The 26,241-nt window shown below is 42.8% G+C and overlaps 1 protein-coding gene across 1 annotated transcript in view; it reads right to left on the bottom strand.

Annotated features, from left to right (window-relative positions):
* Positions 1–7,708: 7,708 nt before the first annotated feature.
* slit1a (slit homolog 1a (Drosophila)) overlaps positions 7,709–26,241 on the bottom strand; it is a 33,752-nt gene continuing 15,219 nt past the window's right edge. The window contains exons 9-31 of the mRNA XM_035664188.1: positions 25,437–25,460; positions 22,410–22,554; positions 22,184–22,258; positions 21,964–22,107; positions 21,713–21,856; positions 21,457–21,623; positions 20,555–20,687; positions 19,284–19,352; positions 19,123–19,194; positions 18,939–19,010; positions 15,138–15,209; positions 13,860–14,023; positions 13,649–13,773; positions 13,459–13,553; positions 13,222–13,361; positions 12,854–12,947; positions 12,586–12,723; positions 12,244–12,472; positions 12,016–12,146; positions 11,744–11,898; positions 10,422–10,710; positions 9,566–9,777; positions 7,709–9,482 (exon numbers count right to left, since the gene is read on the bottom strand). Of these exons, the coding sequence (XP_035520081.1) occupies positions 9,244–9,482; positions 9,566–9,777; positions 10,422–10,710; positions 11,744–11,898; positions 12,016–12,146; positions 12,244–12,472; positions 12,586–12,723; positions 12,854–12,947; positions 13,222–13,361; positions 13,459–13,553; positions 13,649–13,773; positions 13,860–14,023; positions 15,138–15,209; positions 18,939–19,010; positions 19,123–19,194; positions 19,284–19,352; positions 20,555–20,687; positions 21,457–21,623; positions 21,713–21,856; positions 21,964–22,107; positions 22,184–22,258; positions 22,410–22,554; positions 25,437–25,460 (3,128 nt within the window). The 3' untranslated portion in view covers positions 7,709–9,243. The remainder of the gene's footprint in view (positions 9,483–9,565; positions 9,778–10,421; positions 10,711–11,743; positions 11,899–12,015; positions 12,147–12,243; positions 12,473–12,585; positions 12,724–12,853; positions 12,948–13,221; positions 13,362–13,458; positions 13,554–13,648; positions 13,774–13,859; positions 14,024–15,137; positions 15,210–18,938; positions 19,011–19,122; positions 19,195–19,283; positions 19,353–20,554; positions 20,688–21,456; positions 21,624–21,712; positions 21,857–21,963; positions 22,108–22,183; positions 22,259–22,409; positions 22,555–25,436; positions 25,461–26,241) is intronic.

Raw genomic sequence — 26,241 nt, 5'->3', positions numbered from 1 at the left:
TCCCTCCCCCTTCCATCTCCGCCCCTCCCCCTTCCATCTCCGCTTCCTGTTGCTTCTCTAATCAGGTCATCTTCCCCTGTAGCCCCTGAACAGTCCCAACAGAACACTGTTCCTGAGACAACTGTGGAGTTAAACATAGAGAAAACTGTGCCAGTAGAGACAACGTCTGAAGAAATACAAAAAACTGAAGGTGAAAGTAGATTGCAGGCCAAACAAAAACTAAGGTCTGCAAAGGCTGTAGTAGACGATAGTAAGAATGAGAAACAGCAACTTAGCTGTGAGGTATTAAATCCATTAGTAACTCAAAGTGCTGTAAAGATTGACATGCAAACACAGATTATGCCATTAAGAAGTAAACAGGTTCTCCGGAAGAAGGCAGAAGCAAGTGATGAGTCCGGGCCGCAGAAACCAAATGTAGCATCTTTAGGAGACAGGTCTGCAAGTGGAGATGATAGCAGTTCTTCCATGTCAGAAAAACCCACAAGAATGCCATTAAGGAGTGAGAGTAGTAAGCCTGAAATGTCAAACCAGTCTGTTACTCAGTCACCACCAATGGACAGCAAGAAATTAGCTTTGAGATCACAAAGACTGGCCGCACCTTCTACCAGTGCTGAGGCTGGAAGACAGAGTGACGTAGCCTCCCCTATCAAAAAAATGCCAGAAAGAATAACTAAAGCTCAGCTGAAGCCCCCTACAGTGTCATCTGTTGCATCTGGCTTGTCACACAGCTCAGCCATCCCTATCATTATGCCAAGACACGAGCCCCCAAAACAAACTAACACATTCTTTGAGACTCTGACAGGAGAAGAAAACCAACATCTCATTTCAAATCTGAACATTAAGTATGATAAAATGCAAAAAGGTTGGGTGCAAATGGACAAAGAGGGTCAGCCAACAACAAAATACAAAAACAAAGCAGACAGACAGGCAGCTATATGGAAAAGTAAACGCAGGGCACGAAAAACGAAGTCTTTAGAGCACCAGAAATACTCGCCAGTCCAAATGCTCTTCATGAAAGGTTTTAATCTCACCAGTATTTGTCGTTGGTTCCTAGAATCAACAGAAACAAAATCCCTTGTCATTGTCAAAAAGGTGAATACACGTCTTCCATCAGAAACTCAGCTCTGCTTCCACAGCTCGTCTAGTGCTTCAGGAACCTCTCAGGGGGTATTTCCAAGCCTGCAGGCAGAGCGCCTAAAGAAACATTTGAAAAAATTTGCCATCGCATCTCCTGTAAAGAGCAACCCCAAGAGTCAGAAACTGATTGCTAAAGCACTGGAGCAAGAAGCATATGCAGTCAAAGGGAAAGAGAGAAGAGAACTTCCAAGTACTTCTCAGAGTTTGACTAAGTCACGGTCCTCCAAAGCCCGTGTACAGATAGGCGAATCCCAGAAATCCTCTGGTAAATCAAAGAATCCAGCTAGTGCAAGGATATTGAGGAAATATTCTAATATTCGAGAGAAGATGCAGGTTCAGCAAACCAATGTTAGACGGAAAGAGGCCACAAAAACCTTAAGAACAAACAGTATGAAAAGACTGGCCACCACAAAGTCTGCCGCTAAGTCAAATCTAAAATCATCTCTGAAGGCACAGAAATCACCCATCCCTGTCAGTAGACAAATGAAAGCTGCAAAAATGGAAGGAAGGAAAACATTGGCCGGTAAAAAAACTACAAAGCATCCTGTTCAAGAGAAGGCAGTCAAGGCTCAGGGTAGTAGCAGAGCTTCAAGAGATGCAATTAAAAAAGAATTGCCAAAGAGATATTCTGAGCGACTAGGGTCTCCCAAAACATCTGAGCACAAACCCGTTGACGCATCTAAAACCAAGGCCGATTATAAAAAGCAAACGGAAGCAGAGAAAACAGAGGCGGATAAACCTGCAGTGAATAAAGTGAGTGCTGCAAAAATCCAAACAAAGGAATCATTACAAACTACAGTCGCTGAAATCAAAGGTCCCGAGAATGTTGTTGAAACCCCACAGCAGAGCATGGAGGTCAAGGTTCCAACCTCACCTGACCAGGTTCTAACAAGATCCCAGAGAAAAATGGAGACGGCGGTCCCTTTGAGTGGGAGCCCTAGTAATGCTTCAAAGAGGGCCACAAAGTACATGAAAACAAAAACCGCATCTCCTAAATCAGGCAGGAAAGCTGAAGAACCCGCGCTGACAAGAAGCGGGGCATTAAAGAGTCCTGCAAAGAGAAGTCGGGCAGCCTTGCTGCCACGCAGTGCATCAAAATCAGCTACCAAGAGAGCTCGGGAGCTTTTAGAGATCCCAGCTAAGCGCACCAGGACATCACTCTCAAAGTAAAATTGACCTATAGAGAGAGATCAGGTCTATTTAGAAGAGTTTTGTGGTTTTCTTTTATCTAGAATTTATTCAGAAGGACCAGAAGTATCTATTTTCTACTTTCACCAAACTCTTCAGAAGATACCTTTTTCAGTAGGCAAGTATGTGAAGAAGGAACAGATTTTGAAAGTCATTTATGCTTTTGTAAAGCTTCCGTGTGAACATGCAAATGTGATGGATTATTTGCTGAGCATTTGCTCTTTGTTCAGGGACTACACACGAGTCCTACATGATGTCTAGCAGATGTAGTTGCTGTTTGGCTTTATGTTTCAGCACTCTACGACACGGCTGGAGATAACAATAGCCTATCAAACCTCATTTTAATAGGATACAAACATCAAGCTTTGATTCAGTTATCAAGGTGACATTAAATCCATTCACGTTTCCTTTCTTTTTTTTTGCCATTTTGTATATAGTTATTGTTTTAGATGATAGCATGCATTTAACTTTACTGTTCTGAGAGCTTGCTATGAGAAGGGAGATTAGCTGTTGAATAAATCTTTTACTTACAGTAAGTAGGCAGCTTGTATCTCCAGCCTGTCTTCCAATCGCAACATTGTGAATATGTGACTGTTGTGACCAGGTGCCTTATTTATGAAGTGTAAAGTAATAGAATGAGTAAAATGTGAAAATTCCTGTCCTTTAGTTATAACAGCTTTCAGTTGCTGGAGAGGCAGTCAACGCTCATTTGCTTCACAAAGTGTGTGCGCAAATAGTTTCCGTTCCATACAGTATGTGCATCGTGCTTCATCTGTAACTTCTTATGTTGACTGAGGCATTCAGATGTTCTGATTTACTTACTTACCTGACAGGTGTATTTTCATATGCCCATTTACCCAGACCATTAACTTAAATTGTTCTTATTATAGTTGTATTAGGCGTTAAAACAAATACGTGTCTGTACTGTTAAAACAGACAAGCGTGCTCTGTATGTGACAAAAGTTTGTAAGTTTTATGTTGTTTTAGGTCAGTTTTCATCACTGTGTACCCCTGCAGTCACTTCTGACCATTGCATCCATTGTTCTCTGCTCATTATAGTGACTTCACTTTGAGTATTTTACCTGCTTCTGCATGTGTTAAGTCTTGTTAATGTGGAGACAGTTTCTGAAACTCTAACATTAGCGCTGCTGCCTTCCAAGAACTGAAACACAGAACTATATTTATGCCCTTGATTTTTGGATATGCTAATCCCATTCAGTGCCCGTCAAAAAGCTGTACTGACTGAGAGGACTGATGGAAATATTGTTGACAAAGTGATACACGAGCCAGTATCCCCCAACGACAAAGGCCTGAAAAGAATGTATATTTGGTTGGTTAATATGAATGAAGTTTATGGCCTCTTTAAGCATTAATGGCTCATTACAGGGTGAGAAATACCTTTCCTGATTATTCACAAGTTGGATACAACGTTCTGGGGGTAGTCTAGTCAGAGTTGTGTATCCAAGTATGTTGCAGTTTTATTATGTTATTTTTTATTGTCATTGACTGTCTGGCAGATGTTCTCATAATGTGAAGTTTTGTTACTTCCACAGTAGTAACTTACATTAGTGTGTTGTCAAAACAAAAATACATTTTTTAGCACAGTGTTATTATTTTTTTTTATGGTCATTTCTCTTTAGAGGATAAATCATCTTTAAATGCAAAACATGTCTGTCATGTTTTTATTGTTATTTAAGAACTCTGTGTAGGCTAATGAATTTCACAAATCTAAAACAGCCCACCAAATATCAGACTTGAACATGTTTATTCTTTACAGTTGCTATTTAAAGATTTTGATTTTGTATATTAGAAAGAAATAACTGCTTTATTTGTGGTAATCCCAAGAATGATACATCTTTATGTTAAGAACTTTGTATTTTTGCTGGAGTTGATATAAAGATGTTCGAATTTTATGTTTTGCTTCTTGGCTCATTTGTGTCAGTGTTTTAATGTTATTTAACCAGACAAGTTGAACTACATTTATTTTGGACAAAGTACAAAAAGAAGTTCAAGTGGCAAGGTGGAAACCAAAGGGTTTCATATGCTTGAAACAGACTAGGTACATTTTGTCTTCTGTCTTCCTAATCTTTTCCAAGAGGTCTGTCTTATAGTCTCCACCCAATGAATTGTACAAATTGGGACAGGGGCTTACACGTTTAACTACTTAATAATATTTACTGCTGTTCATGAGAATTGAGCAGTTGAAGCACTTGTACTTCTAGTGAACTGAGGCCTCATGGCAAGTGTGACAGCTTTATGAAATACATTGGTGTAGCCAATGAAGGCATTTCACATGACAGGGACCTGCCATGACTTACCATACGGCTCACGGGCAAGAGTCCCGAGCACCACAGGAAGCTCCCGCTGTGGGACAGATTGGTTAACAGTTGGCCTCTGTCACCTCAGTCCTTGTAGAAAACGGAAGGTGAACGAACACCAACTTCTCACCAAAACATGGCATGAGGAAATTGATTGTTTCATTCACCTTAATGGTGAAATGCAATGTTCTCTCTCCAACTGAAGCTGGAGAGATGGCGAAGATGAGAAAAAAAACAGCACAGGCACATACCCCTTTACTGTTTACTTTTTCTTATCTAGTGAAGATGATGGACTGAATTTGCACTCTGAATGGGTCCAACCCATGAGAGCAATCTGTCAGTGTTACCATCCTGGACACCACGGAAGTTTCTATTTCACAGACAGATACATGGTGGTAAGAGCCCTACTGAGACAGATTGTTGTTCGTAGTCAGTGGGTTGTTAGAATAAGAACTGATTTTTACTTGAGGTCCTCCCTGTTCGGTGACCATTTGTCGCCTTCCTCTCGCAATCCAAATAGTCTTTTTACAGTGTACTCCTATGGTGAAGAATTGTTTTTCACTCTGATTACCAGTATATTCTACAAGGCTTCTCTGTTCAGCAAGCCTCTATTTAGCTAGACAAAATTGAGACATCTGCACACCCAGATATTACTTAATTAGTTACTTACTAAGTTATTTTATTTATTTAGCTCCTGGCTACAGACAAGTATCACTGGGTGCCGAACTCGAACCCGGGGAAGCTGCAGTAAAGACTCAGCCTTGACATGTGGTGCGAGAGACACCTTTAAATTATATTCTGCTGGGTGTGTCAACAAGTAGCTGTCAAGGCAATATGAAACCTCTGAAAATGGACCACAGGGAATATTTTTCCTACTCCAATCATACTCATGGATGAAGTGACAACAGATGAGCAATTACTCAACACGCCAATGTTGTGAACTAGACTTGGACTCAGTTTTGGCTGGGTGAAGTCTGTTTGCCTCATGGCAGAATGACCATGGTTCTCCCTGAATTAGCATCCAACCCTTTGGGCTTGATGTGCTTTCACACAGTCAAGGCCAAGAAAACAGCGCTACTAATTTCCTTTACTGCACTGAATTCCTTCTGTGTTGATAAAAATCAGTCAGGACTCAGGAGTGGTGGGCCATAAATTCTCAGTTGATGGCCAATTCTTCAGTTTTGGCAGGATGCTTGTCTCTGATAAACTCCAAACACAAAACAAAAAAATCATCTCACATGAAGTCCTTTTAGTAGCTGTTCTGGAGCTTTTGATCATATCACACGATGAAGTTTTCCCAGTTAGCACAGAATTGTAGATTAGTACATTTTCTCTGAGAACTTTAAGGACTTCTCATCTGTGTGGCTTAAAGGTTTTAGGCTTTTAAATTTTGTCAAATAACAAAGAAGATGTGAAGTAAATGAAAAAAGACAACACATTCTTAAAAGCACACACATTTAAGTTTAATTAATGAAAAAGAGTGGAGGTTTGGTAAACATTTTGTCGGTGGCACTACATACATTCAGCATTATTGGGAGTTTTTCAGTTTAATCCCACCATCAATCCTGTAACAAAAAAAAAGTAAAACAGACAGAACCCAACCAGGGATATTTCTTAAGTTTTTGCACCAATTCAATACAACAGAGACATTGTGTCGTTTACAATAACATATGTATGTATATAGTTCATAGGATGGAAAATCTGTTTCCGGTCATGTGACCAGATAACTGAATTACATCTCAATATAGCACAAGCACCACTAAGATGTCTACCAGGAAGCTGAATGCACCAGTCCAGTACAGATCAGTGCAGAGGAAGGAAAGGAGACATGAAAAGAAAGCCACATTCGACTAAAGATGCACCTTTATGAGGCACACAGCCTAACAATTACAGTGACTGTTCATCAGTATCCTTTATGAGATCTTCTTTTAATGTTATTGTACACCACTGGGATCACAACAACAGCATGTAAAACAAAGTCAACATGGGTAGCAATATGAATAGGAGCTCTGTGTGCATTGTACCAAGCTGAGATTTGGGTCTGCAGCCTTTCACACTATAAAGAGACTTTTAACATTTAGATCAGCAAAATGGATAAACACAGTCCCAATCTGCAGGGAGAACAATGCCTTAAGCCATCCTGATGGACTGTCACTTATTGAACAGTATGTGATTTCTATATCTTACATTGGAAACTAAATAACAGCTAAAAGTTACCACTTCATGAATAAGCATAGGTCATATTTATCTATACACATTTATACATTCAGGTATGACTCTTGTGTTCACTGTAATTGGCACCATTTCTTCTTTTTTTTGTGTGTCGATCGCCAGTCAGAACTGACAGATATTAAAATGTCCAGACCTTTCTCATTTATTATCTGTCAGTAGTAGGCATTTAATGCTTCACACAGTTGCCTATTCAAACAGATCAAGGATGATATATCTTAACATGATCATTGTCCACAGAAACAACTTCATCCTATTTCTTCTGGCTTGACAGCAGCTTATGATCAGTTGAGCTTGACTACTTTAACTCTGTTGAACTAAAAACACCTTCTTTCTATGGCAAACATCTCTCAAATCAAAAAATGATAGAAATACAACCCAGCACTTAAACAAAATGAACATGAAAATAATCAGAAGCCTTTAAGTGTGGTATGGTAATTACAAGGTAAATTTGAGGGGGACATCTCTTAATCCCAGCTCTGACCTCTCCAGCCCCTGCAGCAAATGAGGAATGTCTGAGCCAGAGAGGAGGAAAACACTGCCGTAACTCGCTATTAAGTGATGTTACAAATACCTTACAGATTTTTATGCTATTTTTATTTATTATTTTACCTTTTTTCATCTTTTTGAAATTTTTGAAAATATTTGAAAGTCAGCAACATTTATGCCTTTCACTTTCTACAGGAAAACGCCTTTAGATAAAATAAATAAAAACAACCACAGACTCTCATGAATTAGATGTAATATTCACATGGAAGACAACATATACAATATTAAACATTTCTAGACCAATACTGCCTCCTATACAACAAGGCCAACCAGCTGCTGTATTTTTGGCCAATTAACGTAATTAATTACCTTGTTGGTGCAAGTGAGATCAACAAATAAAAACACCTAGGGAACCAACTGAATGCCTTTCCACCAGTCCCAAAGCTTCCAGAAACAGACTTACTCTTTAACATAGAAAAATACTATACCAAAATGAAATACAAATATATATATATTAGAATCTGTTAGGCATTTCTATATAAAGGGTTGTAGGGGAGGGTTGGGGGCGGCTAAAGGAGTTAGGTTACACCATGAGACAAAATATAACAAAATATAACAAAAATAAAAACAATATGAGAAATTAGACAGAACAAAACAAAAATCAGAAGATGATTCTGCAACCTTTTTGTTTTGTAATAACATTTATAATGATATTAAGAAGCTCTACATATTTGTTGGCAAACTCTTCTCCACACATGCAATAGTTTGCACAAGTTTAATACTGCAGGCATCAAGAGGAGCAGGGCTTAACAGCCTCCTGCTCAAAGGGGGTGGGATTATGCAAATCATCCTAACCCTGAGGCAATGTATGCTGGGGGACTGATAACCACTGGGCACTGCCAGTGTCAGATCGGTTTGCTGTACGAACAGAATAGTTAGTTCACCACACAAGCTCTCACAAGACTGTGTGTAAATGTATGTATGTCATGCATGTGTGATCATGAACTTCGGAGAGGTGTATGACTGTCGTTTTTCAGTGCTGCTAATCAGTGCAGTCTCTATTTTTATGAAGTTTCTATGTTACGGTACCTCACAGCAAACAACTGTGACATCAGACCACCTGGCCTCAAAGCCACGACATCCGCACTGGATTATGTGCCACTCTAACCCTACCTTTTCTTTGTTCACTTCTACATGTGCATGTGTGGATGGATGACTGTATCCTGGCAGAGAAATTGCTACACCAAACCAACACCAACATTAACTCAACCCAAACCATATCCAGCCCAGTCCAGGTAACCCAGCCAAGCTCAACTCAAGATAGCTTTGCCAAGTCAAACGGTCCAGCTCACTTCTTATCTCTCTGTTTCTCTCTTTTTGTCTTTCTCTGCCTCGCTTCTGCCATTCTTAGCCAGGCTGGACCCCACTGTCCTCACTGCCTCCACGAAGTAAAGATGGTAGATGGTGGCTAGGCTGTCAGAGGCCTCGCAGATGGATGGGGAATTCACACTGGGTAATTTGGGTTGGAGGGATGCCTCACTCTGAATGCAACACCTTTGAAATCTCTCGACCCCTTGGAACAATGTTGCAGATACAATGGTTTTTGTTGCCGTTGTTGTCACTTCTACATTGTTGCTCATGATGTTGGTTTCTCTGTGTTACTGTAGGTCACACACCCTTGGAAGGGCAAGAAATGTCCTATTTTACAAACATTGTTGTCCATAATATATAGATAGAGGTTTTATATATACTCTTTATACTCTCTCTCTTTCTTTCTTTCTTTCCCTCCCTCGCCTTCCTCCAGTCCTCTCTCTTCCTTCTTTCCTTCCTTTCTTTCTATCTTCTGCTTGGCGGCAGCAGCAGGAAATGTGAGTGAATGGTGCTACATGCAGCCCACACAGCCGCACTTGATGGTCTTTTCCACTTCCTCGCTGAAGGAGGTTCCATCGCTGCATTCAAAGGTGTATTTCCGGCGTTTCATTCGCTGGCTGGCGCAGCAGGCCCCCGTGTCGCAAGCTCCAGTGCACTCCACCCAAGAGACCATGCGTGTTGTCTGGCAGATGGCGTAGCCTCGCTGTACCTGGTAGAAGTCTCGCACAGGCTCCCCTCGACACTCAGACTCTGGAAAGCAGGAGCACAGATATTAGTGTGATCACTGAATCATATCAACAAAGTTTTTTTTGTCAACATAGAGCAAAACCAACCTGCATCACAAAGTTCCCCAGTGTAGCCACTTTCACAGTGACAGTAGGCGTCTCCTGTGTCTGAGATCTGGCAGCGACCGTGTTTGCAGGACAGGCGACGGCACGGGTTGAATAGCTCTCCCTGTTGGTTACACAGGGCACCTCGGTAACCCTCTACACACTCGCAGCGGTAGGACTGACTGTCCAGTGGGATGCACTTTCCATGGACGCACCTAGTAAGAGACAATCACTGGCATCAGATTTCCTGCTCAGTATATAAATCAATTAAGTTGATGTTTCAAGAGCAGTACAGTATGTGTACTCCACTACATTAATAGTTACTGGTTCCTTTTTATAAAAATGAGCTTTTAAAACAACATATTACACCAGTGGTTCCCAAACCTTTTTGCCCTGTGACCCTCACAAAATAGCAGTATGTATTTGGGGCCCCATGTCATGTTTTGGATGTCTATGAGTTGTTAGCTGCCACCAAAGAGACATTTCCCAAATGAAAATATAGAAAATAGGAAGAAAAAAAAGAAATTGGCAGAGAAAAATCTTTTTTTTTTTTCGTTTTTCCTATCCCATTAATCATCTCATTAATCATCTCATTAATCTTGGGACCACTTTGAGGGGGCCCGAACCTTATGTTGGGAACCAGACTGGACTAAGGTATAGCCAGCCTTACACACTGTTGCATCGGTTTTCTAATATCAGTTACAGGTACCATAAACTTTTCTGATCTTGATCTTTGCAGGACTCTTACTTGTTTTAGAGTATCTTTACATAGTGTTGTTTTATTGGTACTTTTACTTAAGACAAGGGGCAATAAGATATTTGCTGTACAGTATAAATTCTGTCCCTTTTGCTAACATACTTGCTGCCCTGGCAGGGGCTGGTAGCAGGCTGGTCACAATGCGGCCCGCTCCACCCTGGCTGGCAATGGCACACTGGTCCCTGGACCCCATCAGGCTGGCAGATGCCATGTACACAGTAGATCTTCTTGCAGGGCTCGCAGCCCGGTACCACACCGGGCTTCATCTGGGTCTTGGTGAAGTCCTGGAGCTCGTTGTTGATGTACAGGTTCTGGATACAACCATGGAAACTGGAGCCGTTCTGGATCTGCCAGAGACGGAAAGCACCTGAGTGTACATCCACTGGCATACCTGGAGGAGGAAAGAGAATAAAGAGATTATGTTTATAGGTGTGAAGACTTGCTTACTTGGTCACAAACAGATAACTAACACAGGGCTGGTATGAGTGTAATGGAGGAAGGCATTTTCAAACATGTGTGTCTTAAAAGTGAATATACAATTTGTCAAATTAATATATGCAGCTGTTTTTCAAACTGACTTTGATATTTTGCATTTGCACTAGTAGACACATCATCTTTGAAACAGAGGACAACAAAAGGCAAAGAGGTATGGGAATCTGCTTCCTGTAGTGTTGTATGAATGAAGGACAGTACAGCACAACACAGAACAGCACTGAAACGAACTGTACAAATTCTGAGCCACTCCTGAGCAAACTGCCACGACAACCCCAAAACTGGTGCTGCATGGCAACAAATGTTAGAAAGCCTTTTTTAATGGTCTTTAATCAGATAAATTCTTTGAATTTTGACTGTCAAATTGTGTCAATGTCAAGAGTGGCTAACTCATCACACATTACAAATAAATACAGCTGCATTTTGTGCAAGCAAATCCATGCAAATCCAAATTTTACCAAAAGTAAAGACTGTGTCTGGTAGTTCTTATAGTAATCACTAAAGGGTGTACTTTACACACTGTAAAAAATGTGCTGTAATGACAATAGATCTATTGGATTATAAAGTGGTGTATTGTATGTTCACTATAGGTTTTGATCTGTCATTTTTGAGAATTGATTTTGATCTGTCAAGTTGAAATGGGTTATTTGTTCTTCACAAATGTGTGCATATTTCATATTGGGAGGTCTAATTAATGTGTGGCCCCTAGCAAACACAGTCATGACTGAAGGAGGGGATGGTGTGGGTGGGTTTGGGTAAGGTTTGGGTTTGGGTTTGGGTGGAGGTAGGACGGGGTTGAAGGGTTGCATGGTTGAGGGGAGGGGTTGGTTGCGGTGGTGACAAAGCGAGGGGGGAGGGGTGGTGATTGACAGTAGTGTAGTAGTTAAGAGTGCCTGCAGAGGAGGGAGGTGTGTTCTGGAGAGGGCCCCTACCCCCCACGTATAGCGGAGCCTCCCCGTTGAGGGGCCGCACCGCCCCAAAGCTGTCCATTGTGGTAGGGAGACCCCCATCAATGGACAGGTTCACCATCTGGTCAAAGGTCACTAGTTCCACCGTGTGGAACTGGCCATCGTTGATAGTCTCAGTACTGACAAAGGAAAACGGAGATTGGACGTAAGATATCAAAACACAAATGCCTTTTCATCAGAATTCAGCCAACCATAACCGTAAACCTAAGCCTTTCAAAAGGTACATGGCACCTTACCTGTAGATGGCGTGTCCTGGCTGGCTGCCGGGGTCGTAGCTGACCTTGACATGACCTTGGTAGAGCTCCACTGCGATATGATCATTGTCTCCATTGTACAAAAGGATGCCATTATCCTCAGCTGTTGACACCTACAGGGGGAAAAAAGTTTGCATTGGGTGTTTGAATTATTCAGGTCTCAGAAAGACTAATCATATAAATGTTCACACATTAACACATTCTGAATACCTGCAGGGTGATGTTAGCTTGAGGCCAATTCTTGAGGTCAGAGAGCAGCAGGTAGGAATCTCTGTCAACAAAGTTGACGCTGACCAGCTTCTCACAGCGTGGCCCCCCGAACTCTGGAGGACACTGGCAGAGGGCACGTCCTCCTCGCTCCACACATGGGGCGTTGTTCTGACAGTCTGCCAGCTCACACAGGGAGAGTGGAGATGGGGGAACCTCACACAGTTGACCACTATAGAGAGAAAGAGAGTGAATGATTACTTTGGGAAGGATAATATTAGTAAATCAAAGTAAACTAATGAGCCAATATAAATCCTGTACATGTTAAATTTGTGCTTATCTCACCTGTATCCTTCAGGACAGACACAGGAGTATCCATTCAGCTCATCCATACACTGAGCTCCATTCTGACAGCGATGCTCCTCACAGTCATTGTAGTCTAAACTGCAGTCGTCACCAATATAACCAGGAGAGCACACACACCTGCAATACACACAATACTGTAATCGAGCTGAGCTACAACAAAGCTACCTCCTAGTCTGCATGTAACATTTTATTTTACATGTTTCGATACGTATTGATTGTACTGATGTTGCTGGCAGTAAACACTTACTTGGGTCCAGTGGAGGTGATGAGGCAGGTAGACTGATGTTGGCAGGGGCTCCGTCCTGGGGCACACACATCTTCAATTTCTTCGCACATCTCCCCTACACAGAAAAAAAGTATTTTAAAAAACATATTAACAGCAAGAACCACAACAACAACAACAACAACAGCAAAACAAGAATGTCATACAGTAATTACAGCATGAACAATTACATTTCTATGTAACCAAGATAAATAATCGCTTCAGGCACTATTTGCATTACTTTATTCAGTCCCTCCAGGAAGTTGTGGTTGCAACAATTAACACAGTTTTGCTTATTTGTATAAGATGATTCTAATGAAGTTGCTACTTAAGTCTGTGCTGTATGCACTAACCTGTGTAGTAGGGGGGACAAAAACAAGTGTAGTTGTTGACTCCATCAATGCAGGTTGCTCCATTCTCACAGTCGTTGTCTTCACAGTCATCAATGTTGGTTTGGCAAGTGGGGCCCTCAAAGCCCAGTGGACATGTGCAACTGTAAAATCATACACAGTCATTACGTCATCATGCCAAGTTCCTTATAAAATATTTAATTCCTTTGTGGCACTGATTTTAAAGCTTGTCTTCCTCACCTGTATTCTCCATCCTCCTCATTCACTTGGCAGGTTCCTCCGTTGGCACATGGGTTACTCACGCAGGCATTTAGAGCTGTCTCACAGTTCTTGCCCTGAGACAGAGAACAGAGACCATGTTAATATTTTGCTATAAATTATGCATACTTCAAGATTAGCTTTAAGTGGATATTCACAAATAGGCTCTGACCTTGAATCCTGGAGGACAGCTGCACCTGTAGATCTCCATCAGGTCGCTGTGACAGATGCCTTGGTTCAGACAGGGACTGGACAGACAGGGGTTACACTTGGCCAGCACTGCTGCGTCCACATCTCCTAGGGCAATGCCAGACCAATATGAATGACTTGCATTTAGATAATGGCGCTTCTTAATACTTACTATATTTCTGTGTCCAACTCACCTGTACATTCAAACTTCTTTGCAGGTGTGGTGAGCAGCAGTTTGCCCTCCATGCCCTGTGGGCCAGCACAGCGGGCGATGCCAGGCTCTTTGTAGCCGGTCTTCACCCAGTCTGATAGCCAGCGCAGGCGACAGTCACAGTACAATGGGTTGGCACCAATTGCCCTGATAGGATAAACACATCAGTGATTTGATGAGTTAAGGTGGCTGTTACACTTTCAATCTCACACAAACACAGGCTCTGACACTGTAGTACACTATACCACCAGCAGGTGTCTCTACACCCTTACATAAAACATGCAAAACTCAACTTTGTGTACTATACAACTAAAACCCTCCCTCTCTGAGAGTAAAACAGATCTGAAGTTCAATGCTCAATGCCACTTTGTGCCATACATCATCTTGAGGAGGGCTTCTCAATTATAGGCAAAGGTGTGAACAGAAGGTACTCTTAAAACCACTTCTGTCGTGGTGGTCGTGAATCAATGCCGCTCTGTCCTCCCGCTGGATGCACAAACACTCCTGAATCGATGCTGTTCCATTACGGTGGAACACAGGCTCATCTTTCAGGCCGGGCCAATAGCTGACACCTGACATCTGCTAACATGAAAGCCACTTGACTGTGACTGTGGATCAATGCGTGCCCCCCCTTCCCTTCTATCACCTCGTTTATATGCAGCCTTGACTCCTGTACTGCTCTCTAAATGATGTCTTTGTTTAGCTCTCTCTATCCTCCCTTCTTCCTCTCCAACTCTGACACTGATAGGTCTATTGATCAGCGGCTGTCAAGGGATGAATATCGAGGCTGGAATGGCAGAGGGCACACTGCAAAGATACTTCTGGATAGTTTTACATATGTCCACAACCACACAACGGCTACACAACACACACCCGATGGTCACACACAAAATTACAGACATATATCAACAAACCAAAACAAACACTAAAGTCAGCAGACCGTGGAGAATCTGCGTGTGTGCTTGTGAACGTGTGTGTGTTTCGAAGATGTGACAGGGAGATGAGGCAGTAGAGGGGTCTGTGTGTTGCTTTAACCACAGGACTGCGGCTGATTAAGGGAGGGCTTGGCTCATGTGGAGCCCACCAAAGAGGACTACAGACAGGCCACTGTGAGCCACTCTCCGGCTGTCTGACCAGACCCCCTCTGTGCCTGAAAGTGTGTATGTGTATGTGTGTAGACTTCACAAACTCAGTGGTGTGTACAGCCGGTATCACATAGCCTGCCATTGGGGTATACAGTTGTGTGTGTGTCACTACTTACAAGTGGGAAAGTGAGGCCACATCGTTGAAGATGCCATCAGGAAGCTCTGAGATTTCGTTGCCATGGAGAGACCTTAGGGGTGTTGGAGGAAGGAAAGAGAAAATTTATGACCATGAACATATTTCATCATTGGGAAAAAAAAAGATCTTTAGTGGAACTTTTTTATCATACTGTTAGAGCAGAGTGATTAGATTAGTCGATTAGAAAATTAGTTGGCAACTATTTTAATAATTCATTAATCACTTGGTTCCTATCTAAAGCAAAAAAGTAAAAAGCAAATATTTGCTCATTAAAGCTTCTCAAGGGTGATGATTTGCTGTTTTTTTTTGTCTTCTATGATAGAATACAAAATATATTTGGGTTTTGAACTATTGGTGAGACAAAAAGAATAAGAAAATAACAGGCATATTAATCAGTAATGAGAATAAAAGTTAGCTGAAGTCCTGCATACTTCTTTGTTTTCAGACAACTAAAACCAGAAATAGCAGGAGAAATGTTGAGGGATATTTCAGTATTGTGTGGGGTGGTAGGTGGTTTGTATTTCTGGTTGAGCCTTGTACAGCTGGCAAAGATGTGAGGCTCTGTAAGTCTGGAAAAGACCGGTGTCAAGTTTCTATGTGCGTCTGGCTGGCAGGGCCAACAAGTGTACAGAGGGAGGGGGGTAACAAGAGTTGCACCACACAGAGGACAGAAAAAGATTTGTGTTTTAATTGTGTGTGTGCAGATTAACAGGTATATGTATATGCTTTCATATTTGGCCACATGTAAATTAATGTTTGTGCGTTTCTACACTGCGTTGTATATACTGTTCTTTTCCTCACTGTACTCTGAGTACTATCCAGGGTGACAAGCCAACATGGCTTAATGGCTAGATGACTGATGGCTGCTGTAATCCGCCAGGTCATTACCACCTCCAACCCTCAGATGACCGCACGCTAATGTTACCACAGCTCAGTCCACAGTACCAACACATGACACATCTGCTCTCTATGCCTGGATGAAGAGAACTGATGTATAAACAGACTTTGAAACCCTACTTCCTCCTTTGTTTGATCTGTGAATTACTGCTAAGTTGCGGAAGAGTCAGGTGAAAGCATACAGACAGTGCAGCTGGTCAATGTAAGGATACAGAGCCGTTGCTCGAGTATGAAAGGAAAAATATACAATGTAACCATCTGAGACAACAAGTTAATTGGCCTGTGTGCAGGGGAGAATGCTTATTAGTGTGGAGTGAGTAGTTGGGTTCTGGGAGTCGGAGACCAGTTAGGATACTGAGGGCATGAAGCCAGCAGCAGTGTGCCAGCCAGGCAGAGACCTCATGGGAGAAAGGAGCCAGGGAGTCTCCAGGAAGAAACCTGATCTGCTCTCGTACTAACGTTTTCTATGTCTGTCTCTGTGTCTTTTTACTTTTCTTTTCTACAGCTGTATGTCATTACATCACTCAATTTCACCAACGCAACTTATCTCTTATTGCATTTGATGTTTCTGGACAGGCAAAATTATGGTTTATGTCTAAAAAGTAGTTCTGCACTGTGTGCACAGGCTGTCCAACTGAACTTGTTCAAAATCTTCACACAGACTCGTTCACCTGCAACCAGTTGATAATGTTTTGTTATTCTGTGCCTCCTCTGAGCTACACGTTTGGTTTATCTCTTGTTGTTGAAGATCATGTGATACTGGCATTTGCTCACAGCACTGTATCAGCAGTGAGAATATTTTGCTTTTGATTTCACTTGTTGCAGACTTTACTTTCTTTACCACTATCACCCTCTTTCATATCACTTTCTTTTCTCACAGCTTCCCACCCAACTGTGGTGTGCCACGCCCTGTCGCTCTCTCAGCTCACTCACACCTAATACCCAGCAGGCCAATTAGCAGCTTATTAATCTGCAGCTCAAACCACAACCATCACACACACACACACACCAAACTGCACCACATCCATGCCAGGCTGAGACCCCTGGTCTGTTTGAAGCCCTGAGCGTTAATGATTCTTCTCCTCTTTACTGCTCTGTAAAGCCAAAGGTGCAGCTTTATAAAGGCTTTGGCACCTCAGTCTGTGAGTATGCATGAGCGTGTCCCGCTTTTGCATTTGGCATCTCACTGTGGTTCCTATGAAGCTTCCAAAGTTGAACTTTGAACCCGGTGTGAGGTCTTGAAGTTGAAACTATTAAAAGGAGCTCATTGTCGCTTTGGTTTTGTTCCACCCCCACAGCATTGCTTAGTTTTTTTTAAAAAAAAGCCAAGGCACCAATTGACATTTAATGGGAGGCTTATGATTGATCACACCAGCAGTAAAGACATCAAAGTTTTCTGCTTCATTTGGACTCCCGTCTGACTGAGACAATAAGGTAGGCCAGACAGTCTGTGCGAATATGTGTGTGTGTGTCTGAACTTGTATATAGTTCTGAGCCTGTATGGTGTGTGTGTGTTTGGGGAGGGCCTCACATGGCGTCTAGCACACTCGCACAGGGAATATTTTAAAAGTGAAGGTGGCGTGAGTGAGCAAGAGCAGAAATAACGGACGCAGCTTCATTAGAGATCAAAGCAATGCACCCGAACTAGCAAGGCGGCATCAGCTAATGATGACCGAGCTTCACTCTCATTCCACGCTAAAAGGGCTCTTACGCTTTGTGCCTCGTAATGATCGGGACTTTAGTCGAATCCCGCCGTAAAAAGAGGCTTTGTTGAAGCTTTGTTGTCAGTAGTAAAAAGTGTGCCTGCTATGAGCACACATGGAAGTCCAATATGTCTACTCCCACACACATACTAACGGGCACCAAGCCAGTAGATGACAAACATGTAAGCTATGCATACAGGCACATACACACACACACACATATACACACAGATGCATACATAATCTCATAAGGAGTGCTGCTGGGCCTGGTCTCTGTTTCTGCCTCACAGAACTAAACTGTACGTTTGAGTTAAAGTGTGGGGCATCCAGCTGCTGTATCTTTGGATGCAGGTCCAAAGATTGGTTTGGTTTCGTCATCTGTCTGTCGGAGACATTTACATTCTACATCTCAGTTATTTAGCAGACCAATTCATCCACAGGGAGCCCATGGTCACTGAGAGTGCGCAATCAAAGACTTCATAACTTCATAAAAGCCCAGAGGCAGAGTCAAAACCATTACGGTTAGCGGGGCAAACATTCTCTGGTAATCAGTGTCAGAGTGATTTTGTACAGCGGATTGTGGGGGCGCGTGTTTGGCCCTGAAGGCGAGGCGGTGATGAGCTCGGGGCGTTTAGAGGTGAACAGGCAGACTGGGCAGATGTCTAAAGACGAGGTGTGGGCAGGAGTAGGAGCCGGAACATTGCTGCTGTTGGCCCCGTGGCTGCCATTTAAAAAGCGAAAATAAGTTGTAGGTTGTGCATGTGTCTGTGCATGTGTGTGTGTGTGTGTGTGTGTGTGAATGCACAAGCTGTCATAACTGTTTAGACTGTTTCAGTCCTCTAGAGTCAATCAAAGATTCTCAGCATCTGCTGCAGCGTCTCTGTAGTCAGTGCAAGCTGTAAAAATATCCTCCTTAATAACTCATTTAGTCTGAAAGTGAGTCTTCTTTCTTCTTTCAAAATAACTTCCATTGTTTTAAATGAAGTTGCTGTTTTGAGCATCGTTTCAAAATTATGACAACAAAGACACATTTGAAACATTTGATTCGCATGGGAAAGAATAGAACTCTCACTGGCAAGATACATTTTGTATTAAAAATAGGATTTTAAGACCCAATCCTAGGCTGACATACTAAGATGAACACACACACACTATATTTATGTATATATTGATAAACTCACAGCAGTCGGAGAGAATGGAGTCCACTGAAGGCCATTTTGGGGATACAACGCAGGGAGTTGTAGCTCAGGATTCTGCAATTAAAAAATAATTACATATATGTGTATACAAAATACAGTTGTTTCCATCCTACTGTCAGTACTAGAATGAAATACTAGATCTTGGCTGAGGCTGATCAGGACTTACAGAGTGGTGAGTTGGCTCATGTTAGAGAATGACGAGTTGGTCAGAGAGTTGATCTTGTTGTTGCTCAGGTCTCTGAAAGGACATTTTGGCATAAGTTCACTATATTGATGTGCACAGTGAAATGGGGGTGGGGTGGGGGGGGCAGACAGATTAAGACTTACACCAGTTGTAGGTATTTGAAAGCTGACAATTCCTTTGGCACAATACTGAACTGGTTTCCATCGAGATACCTGAACGAAGAGACACAAACAGCTCATTAATGAGTCAGTAGATACAATATATATCCTGAAACAGAACACTTTTTCCCGTGCTGTGCATACTGTTGTCTCATGTCAAGAAATCAGGCTTAGTAAGCATCCCTATTCTAGACACATACTGGGCTGTATATCACTTCTATTAGGACTGAATCAGTAATAAAATTTGAAATTTCTTTTTAGCAGCAGAATGTGCCCCAGCAGCCCACTTTTTGAAGTGACTAAGGTACAACCACTTATGTGTGTGTTCATACGTGTGTGCTAACATACTGATCTTAAAGCCACCATAGTTGACATGATGCATGCAGGGATGCAAACAGCCTGCTGACTGCCAACACAAAGTGCTACCAGAGGGCTGTCACCTCGATAAATGGCTGATTTAGGGCCTGGTCCCTCTGAGCGCAGCTGCAGGGGCTTTCTCCTGCTATTGTTGTTGACTGTACTCAAGGCGGGAAGGGTGGGGGGGGGTTCCTGGTTAGTAAAGGGGGCCTTTGGGTTCAGAGGTAATGATAGGTAATGACGGTGCAGAGGACACTTGGGATAATGATGGAGTAGCAAACTCTCCAGATGACTAGATGAAAGCTCAGAACAGTGGGGCACACCTGGTCACACCTGCTGGGACAATGACAGGCCTTAAGGCTTGCACAGCGTGTGTGTGCATCTGTGTGTGTGTGTGAGAGTTAGTCTGAACCACTTGAAGCAGTATTGGAAAGTTCCAGACCTATTCCATTCCCTCCCCTTTCCATTGAAAACTGCTCATTAAAATGTCCTCTTGCTCCCCTATGCTCCTGTGGACAGACTTTTGGTCCTCACACAAATATGCACACACACACAAACACACACACACACACTCTGATCCTTGGCTCTGAGTGTGAGAGTGACATCAGTGCTAGCCCTGAGGGCTGCAGGGAACACAGAAGAAGAATGTCTGAGAGAATAACTACAGGGTTTATTGACTCCTTTTCCCTTCTCCAAATGATGAGATCTGTTTTCTTTGCTTTTCACTAATTCTTATCTCTCCCATAACTCCTAAGCTCCTCTCTACCATTTCATAGTGTCTCCTTTGGTTTCCTTCCAAGGGCCTGCCTCGATTAAAGCCAGACAAAGGAACAATAAAACCTAGAACTCAAACCGATAAGATTTGAATGCAATTGGTATAATTAATGCCAGGAACTCACAGTTCAGTCACGTTCCTGGGAATGCCTTTGGGCAGTGAGTGGAGGTGCTTGTTACTGCAGCGCACCACAGTCTCCAGGCAAGTACATTCACTGGGACACTGAGGTCTGGGCACACAGCTTGACTCCTCTTGGCCTGGGAAAAAGAAAAAAACAGAAAAGATACCAGAGAGGTAGAGAGATGAGGAATGATCAGGATTGTAGGGGAAAACATGGAAAACAGCCAAAAGAAGAAGCTGTCATCCCTGGTAATAAAAAAAGAGGAGTAGAAAAGAAAATGTAGTAGAAAGACAAAGCACACCTAAAACTAGACAGTGCCAAAGCAGCACAATCTTTCAAGCTGATGGTGAGGTATTGAGACAATGAAAATAGAGGAAGTGAAAAATGTGAAAAGTAAAATAGGACAGCGAAAGAGAGAAGAGCCTCACTAATGTAATATCGACCAGCAAGAGCAAAGAATGGAAGCTGCCTGAGGCCCGAAGACAAGTCTAACATTCATTCAGGTGCAAATAGGCTGACTGGTCAATAAGGCAAACAGCTCAATAGCTCCACTCAGCCCGGCATCGACCAGCAGCTTAGGAACTGCTGAGTAGCAATCTATTCGGTAAACAAAGAGTCGCACAATAGCGGTCATTATTTAAGATGATCTCAGACACTTTAAGCGGCCCTTGCTCATAACGTATTGCGGAGTAGAGTGCAGCTAAAATCTTCATCAGTCAGATCCACAGGTTAGTTTCGCACATAGTGGAGGTCATCTACAATATAAAAGATGTTTATCTCCTTTCAAAAAGACAGATTACTTCATTTAAAGTGGAGAAGCTGCAACAAAACTTCTGATACGGTCTAAATAAGGACATATAGAAAGAGAATCTCAATAGGCGGCTGTGTTTCTTGGCACCACCTACCCTCCTCACAGCGGAAGTCAGGCAGAGCCACATCTTGTAGAGGGATCTCCTTCAGGAAGCCCGGACGCTGGCAGCGAGGGTTACCAGTCACAATCTTCCTACTCCTCAGCCAATCACCGAGCCAGGCCAGCCGACAGTCACAGTTAAAGGAGTTGGCCAAGAGGTTACTGGGGAGATAGTGAACATAAGAGAGGTTGTAAGAACATTAAAACTTGAAATGCTTGATTGAAGAGGCGCGTGTATGCCAGGGTCTCACAGGGTGGAGAGGGTCTGCAGAGTGTCAAAGGCCCCAGGAGTGATTGTGGTCAGCTGGTTGTCGTACAGAGACAGCAGACGGACGTTATGCAGCCCTGTAAAACTGTCGTTGTGGACACAGCTAATCTTGTTGTTCCTCAGCATCCTGAAGAGGAAAGAAATTAAACACTTCAGCCTAATAATCTCAAACATCATCTTGAATTTTAGAAATATCAGCATGTCTGAGTGTGTGTGTGTTTGTGCATCACTCACAGCATACGCAGTCCCTCAAGGCCACGGAACATCCCGCTTCGGACTGAGTCGATCTGATTGGCTGTGAGATGAAGCTCATTGACGGAAGATGCACCTTCAAATGCTCCATCTTCGATTTCTGTGATCTTGTTGTTGCTGAGGTTACTATGAGGAGAAAAAAAACCCATGTCAGAAAAGAAAATATACTATTTTTAAAAAGTAAAATGAAAGTTTGACTTACATTTTCTTCAGCTGGGAAAGGCTCTTAAAAACTCCAGTTGCCTCCAGAGTGGTGATCTCATTGTTGTTAAGGCGACTAGTGAAGAAAAAGTTGCAAGTTTATCCACAAACAAACAAATAAATCCATCAAATTTGAGAGTCAATCTCATTACTCTTTCTCTCTTTCAGTTCTTTTCATGCTATCTCTGCTCACTCCATTTATTCCTGTTTTTTCCCTGATTCCTTACAGTTCACTGGTGGATGCAGGGATGTGCTCAGGGACCTTGGTGAGCTTCAGGTTGGAGCAGTCCACTACGTTGGACTCACAGCGGCACTTGGGAGGACACACTGGATCACTGTTACAGGCATTATTCAGACGGGTGTCCTCTGTACCTAAAAGGGAGAAAATGCAAACACATATACTCTTATAACCAATGACATCATCCTCATTTTCCCATGATGCTCTGGGCATCTGCTCCCTCCACAGCTGTGTGTCAGTAGTTTGTCCTGTTGTGACCTAAAAGGCGGCTTCCCTACGTAATCTTTAACCTTAGGCACCCTTAAGAACATCCTGCAGCTCTCCTACTATTCATAGGCGAGAAATGAATGGGTGAGGGCGAGGGGCAAGTTATTTCTAGAGAGGTGATAGAGTGGGAGCAGTGGGGTGAAAAGAACAGCAGAAGGAGAGATTGAGATAGGGATGCCAAAGAGGATTTGGGCTGCCATCTTCAGTGAAGCAGAGCACCCAAGAGAGAGAGAGAGGGGATGGTGGGAATGAGGTGGTTGAAATGATGCACAGGAAGCGTGCCTAGACAGGTGGAGTCGAAGGGAAAGAGAGGGAGGAAACAGGAAAAGGAGGGCATACATGCATGCAAAGAACAAGAAGAAAGGAGTGAAAGAAGACAGACCAGAAACAAAAGGTGAGCAGAAAGACGTCTGCCTCGATAGAGGAAATGCAAGAACGAGGCAGCAAGTGGAGTGTGGGACGTTTTCCTGCACCTCCTCTGTCTATGAATAGACGTTACGTGCCAAAAAGCGTGCTGCCAGTTACATCATGGCTGCTCAATAATGGAACAGTACTTGGAGCCACTTAGAACAGTGTGTGTGTCTGTGAGTGTGTGTATTGTGTCTCAGTGTGTATATATATATGTGTTTATACGTGCGTGTAGAGCTTATGTGTGTGCATATGTTCCATTTATAGGGTACAGCTCAGCATTTGATGTTAGGATATCGTTTTGTGTCCCGTTCCCTTTTGCATGCTCATGTCGGTGCACCTCTCTGCCTCTGAGGTTTGGAGATTACGTCAGCAGGACACAGTGGGGCACCCAGACCACAATCATGAGCAGGAAAACCTCAAACAACCAGGACTAAATCCAACAGTTGAGTATCAAAAATCTGTCTAAATAAATGGAGCAGCATTTGAAACCATAACTTAAACCCCAAACCCTCATCGTTGACTTTATTAGAATATGGTTGGACAGTGAAGGAGTGAATTGCATTCACAGAAACAACTTCCTCTGGCTGCCTGTGCAAAGACTTTTTCTGAAGCTATGTCACTTCTGTGACTCAGTGGAGGGTGCAGATAGACACAGTAATGCAGGTCATTAAGGAACTTAATGACCCTCGCCAGGCCAGACAACAGGAAAAGGCATTTCCTGCTGCAGGGGAAGCAATGAAAGTACAGCACAGCGCTTTGATCTTGAGGATGTAGAGGAGCCAGGGGACGTTCGTGAGCCTGAGTCATCGTCATCGTCACAAGTGTGTGGTGGCGACACTTTTACTGTCAGGCAATTTAAACAAAACTGGAGAAAACACATAGGAGAGGGATGAGGTTTTTCCCTCTCTGAGGCGCAAAATGAGTCATCGCTGGAGTTGTAGAAGTTCTCATAATTCCCTGCAGCTTGGTTCCTCATTATCAATGTATTATGGAATTCCCGTGCTGTCAGCGATTGTGTGTGTTGAGTGCATGCATGTGTGTATTGTGGAGGCTTTTATTGTTATCATTCAGGGAGGGTGAAATTCTCATTAATCACATTTGGCTTTGATCTTCCTTCTGCTTACATAGTACTCCCATTTGTTCTCTAAGCCAGTGTAGAGCTTTATCTCAGCTTGGCACACAAAGACACATTAATTTACACACACACAGACAGACACACAGACACAGACAGACACACAAACACCACCACACTCACACTCACCACCACTCACACACACCACACACAACAACCGGACGGAGTTCGACACACATCACTGCTCCTCCTAGTTATTTTCTTGGAAGTGCTCTTGTTAAGAGGTCCGGAAACATCCGCTGATAGGAATCTGGGTCCTCTGGTGGGCTTTATTTTCTTTAGCTTTTACTGATAGAAAGGACACACTTTCCTTCCCCTCTGTCCTTCTCTCCCTCCCTCCTTTTCTGCCCCTCTCAGTGAGTGACTGTCTGTGCTCATGCCAAAGCAAAGAGCAACTTCCTTTTGACTCTATCTGCTGAGACTGTTAGGAAAACAGAGCTGAGAAGAAACAGACGCTCTCACACGTATATTACATTTAAATTTAATCATAAAGTCACTCATAGGCCCAATTAGCTGTTCTTACATATATAAATACCTACCTACTACCACCAGCACACAAATTTCAACACTTGTTACCTCAATATGCCAGCCTTAAATGTTATTTCTGTACACGTCATTTCCTCTGAGGTTCATCCAATTCTCATTCCCATTAAAGGATTCCAGTTTATTGCAACTTTCATAGTTTTGGCCATTATTTCAAGAAATTATGGAGGTAAAAACAAAAGTGAAGTGTATTGGAAATGTTGGTAATAATTGCTCCTTGCAGAAGGAAACTGTTTGGACATAACTATGGCAAGTACTACAGGCCAAAGTTGAACTAGGAAGAAAACAACAGGTAGTTTTCTTGTGTTTTCTCTTCCACATTAGTTTGCCTAACCTGTGTGTTTGTTTAAAATCTGTATGATGATCTAAGTGCCTGTGTTTATTGCCCCGTCGGACTTATTTTTAGCAGCATCGCTATGCTCCTAGCTCTCAGCAATTCACTTGTAAATAAAATGTTACTATTAGCGAATGATGGCAAAACTACAAAAACAAGAGCCAAGTTGTAGTAAACTGAAATTATTACCTTTAACCTGTGGGAGAATTTCATTTAAATGACCAGTAAGTAAAGGATTTATGCAGCTACAATCCTGCATAATTAAAGAAATGGATAATTAAAGAAAGGAGGAAATCAATGATAGGTGTGAACATTCACAAGCCACTCACCTGGGATGAAGTACTGCTCTTTGGCTGTGATGGGGAAAAGAAAGAGGGACGGATGTCAGTGAGACAAGTCTGGCCTGCATAGCTGTGGTGACGCTATGCTTCAGAACAGTCATATATAGAGCTTATATATGACGACACATGACTTAAGGTATATGACAATTAAACATAGAAGGTCTATCTCTGTGTATGGCAATGTAGAGAAACAAGTAACGTAATGTTAAAAGGTGGTAAATATTTGGCTGTTGCTAAGGAAGAGTGACATGAGGGAAAGAGGGAGACAGTGAGAAAGAAAGAAAAAAGAAGAAGGAAAAAAGACCAAAAAAGACCAAAAAAGAAAGAGAAAAGAAAGAGAAAAACACATGGACTCCCTTCTTCACTAGGTCCAGCCAAACAAATGAGGCTATAAAGAAGTGTGAAACCTCAGCAGTGCAGAGTGCCAGACGGCGTAGCACAGTGCATAAACACAATAGTGGGCACAGGGTGGAGGGAGTGGGGATGGTGGGGCCTGACTAGTGAAGTGCAGAGGAGTGAGGGGATGTAAAGGAAACCTGAGACTGCCAGGCAGAGAGCGATGAGTGGGCAAGGGGAGATGAAGGGGAGCATGAGATTAGCAGAGGGCAGAGGAATGGTGGGCATGTACAGAAACTCTAGCCCTTATACCAGCCTCGACTGGTGATCTCAGCCCACTGTGGTTTGAATGTGAAACCAGACTCACAATGTGGTAATATGGAGGGGAAATGGAGAAACAGCGAACGATCCCTCTCTCCTTGGCCCCAAGTTCATCTGGGGAGATATTGATTGAGGA

Source organism: Morone saxatilis, unplaced genomic scaffold (genome assembly GCF_004916995.1).
Source record: "Morone saxatilis isolate NCDOM2014 unplaced genomic scaffold, NCSU_SB_2.0 Contig19, whole genome shotgun sequence".
Classification (NCBI taxonomy): Eukaryota; Metazoa; Chordata; class Actinopteri; family Moronidae; genus Morone; species Morone saxatilis.
This window is presented reverse-complemented; position numbering and strand designations above follow the sequence as displayed.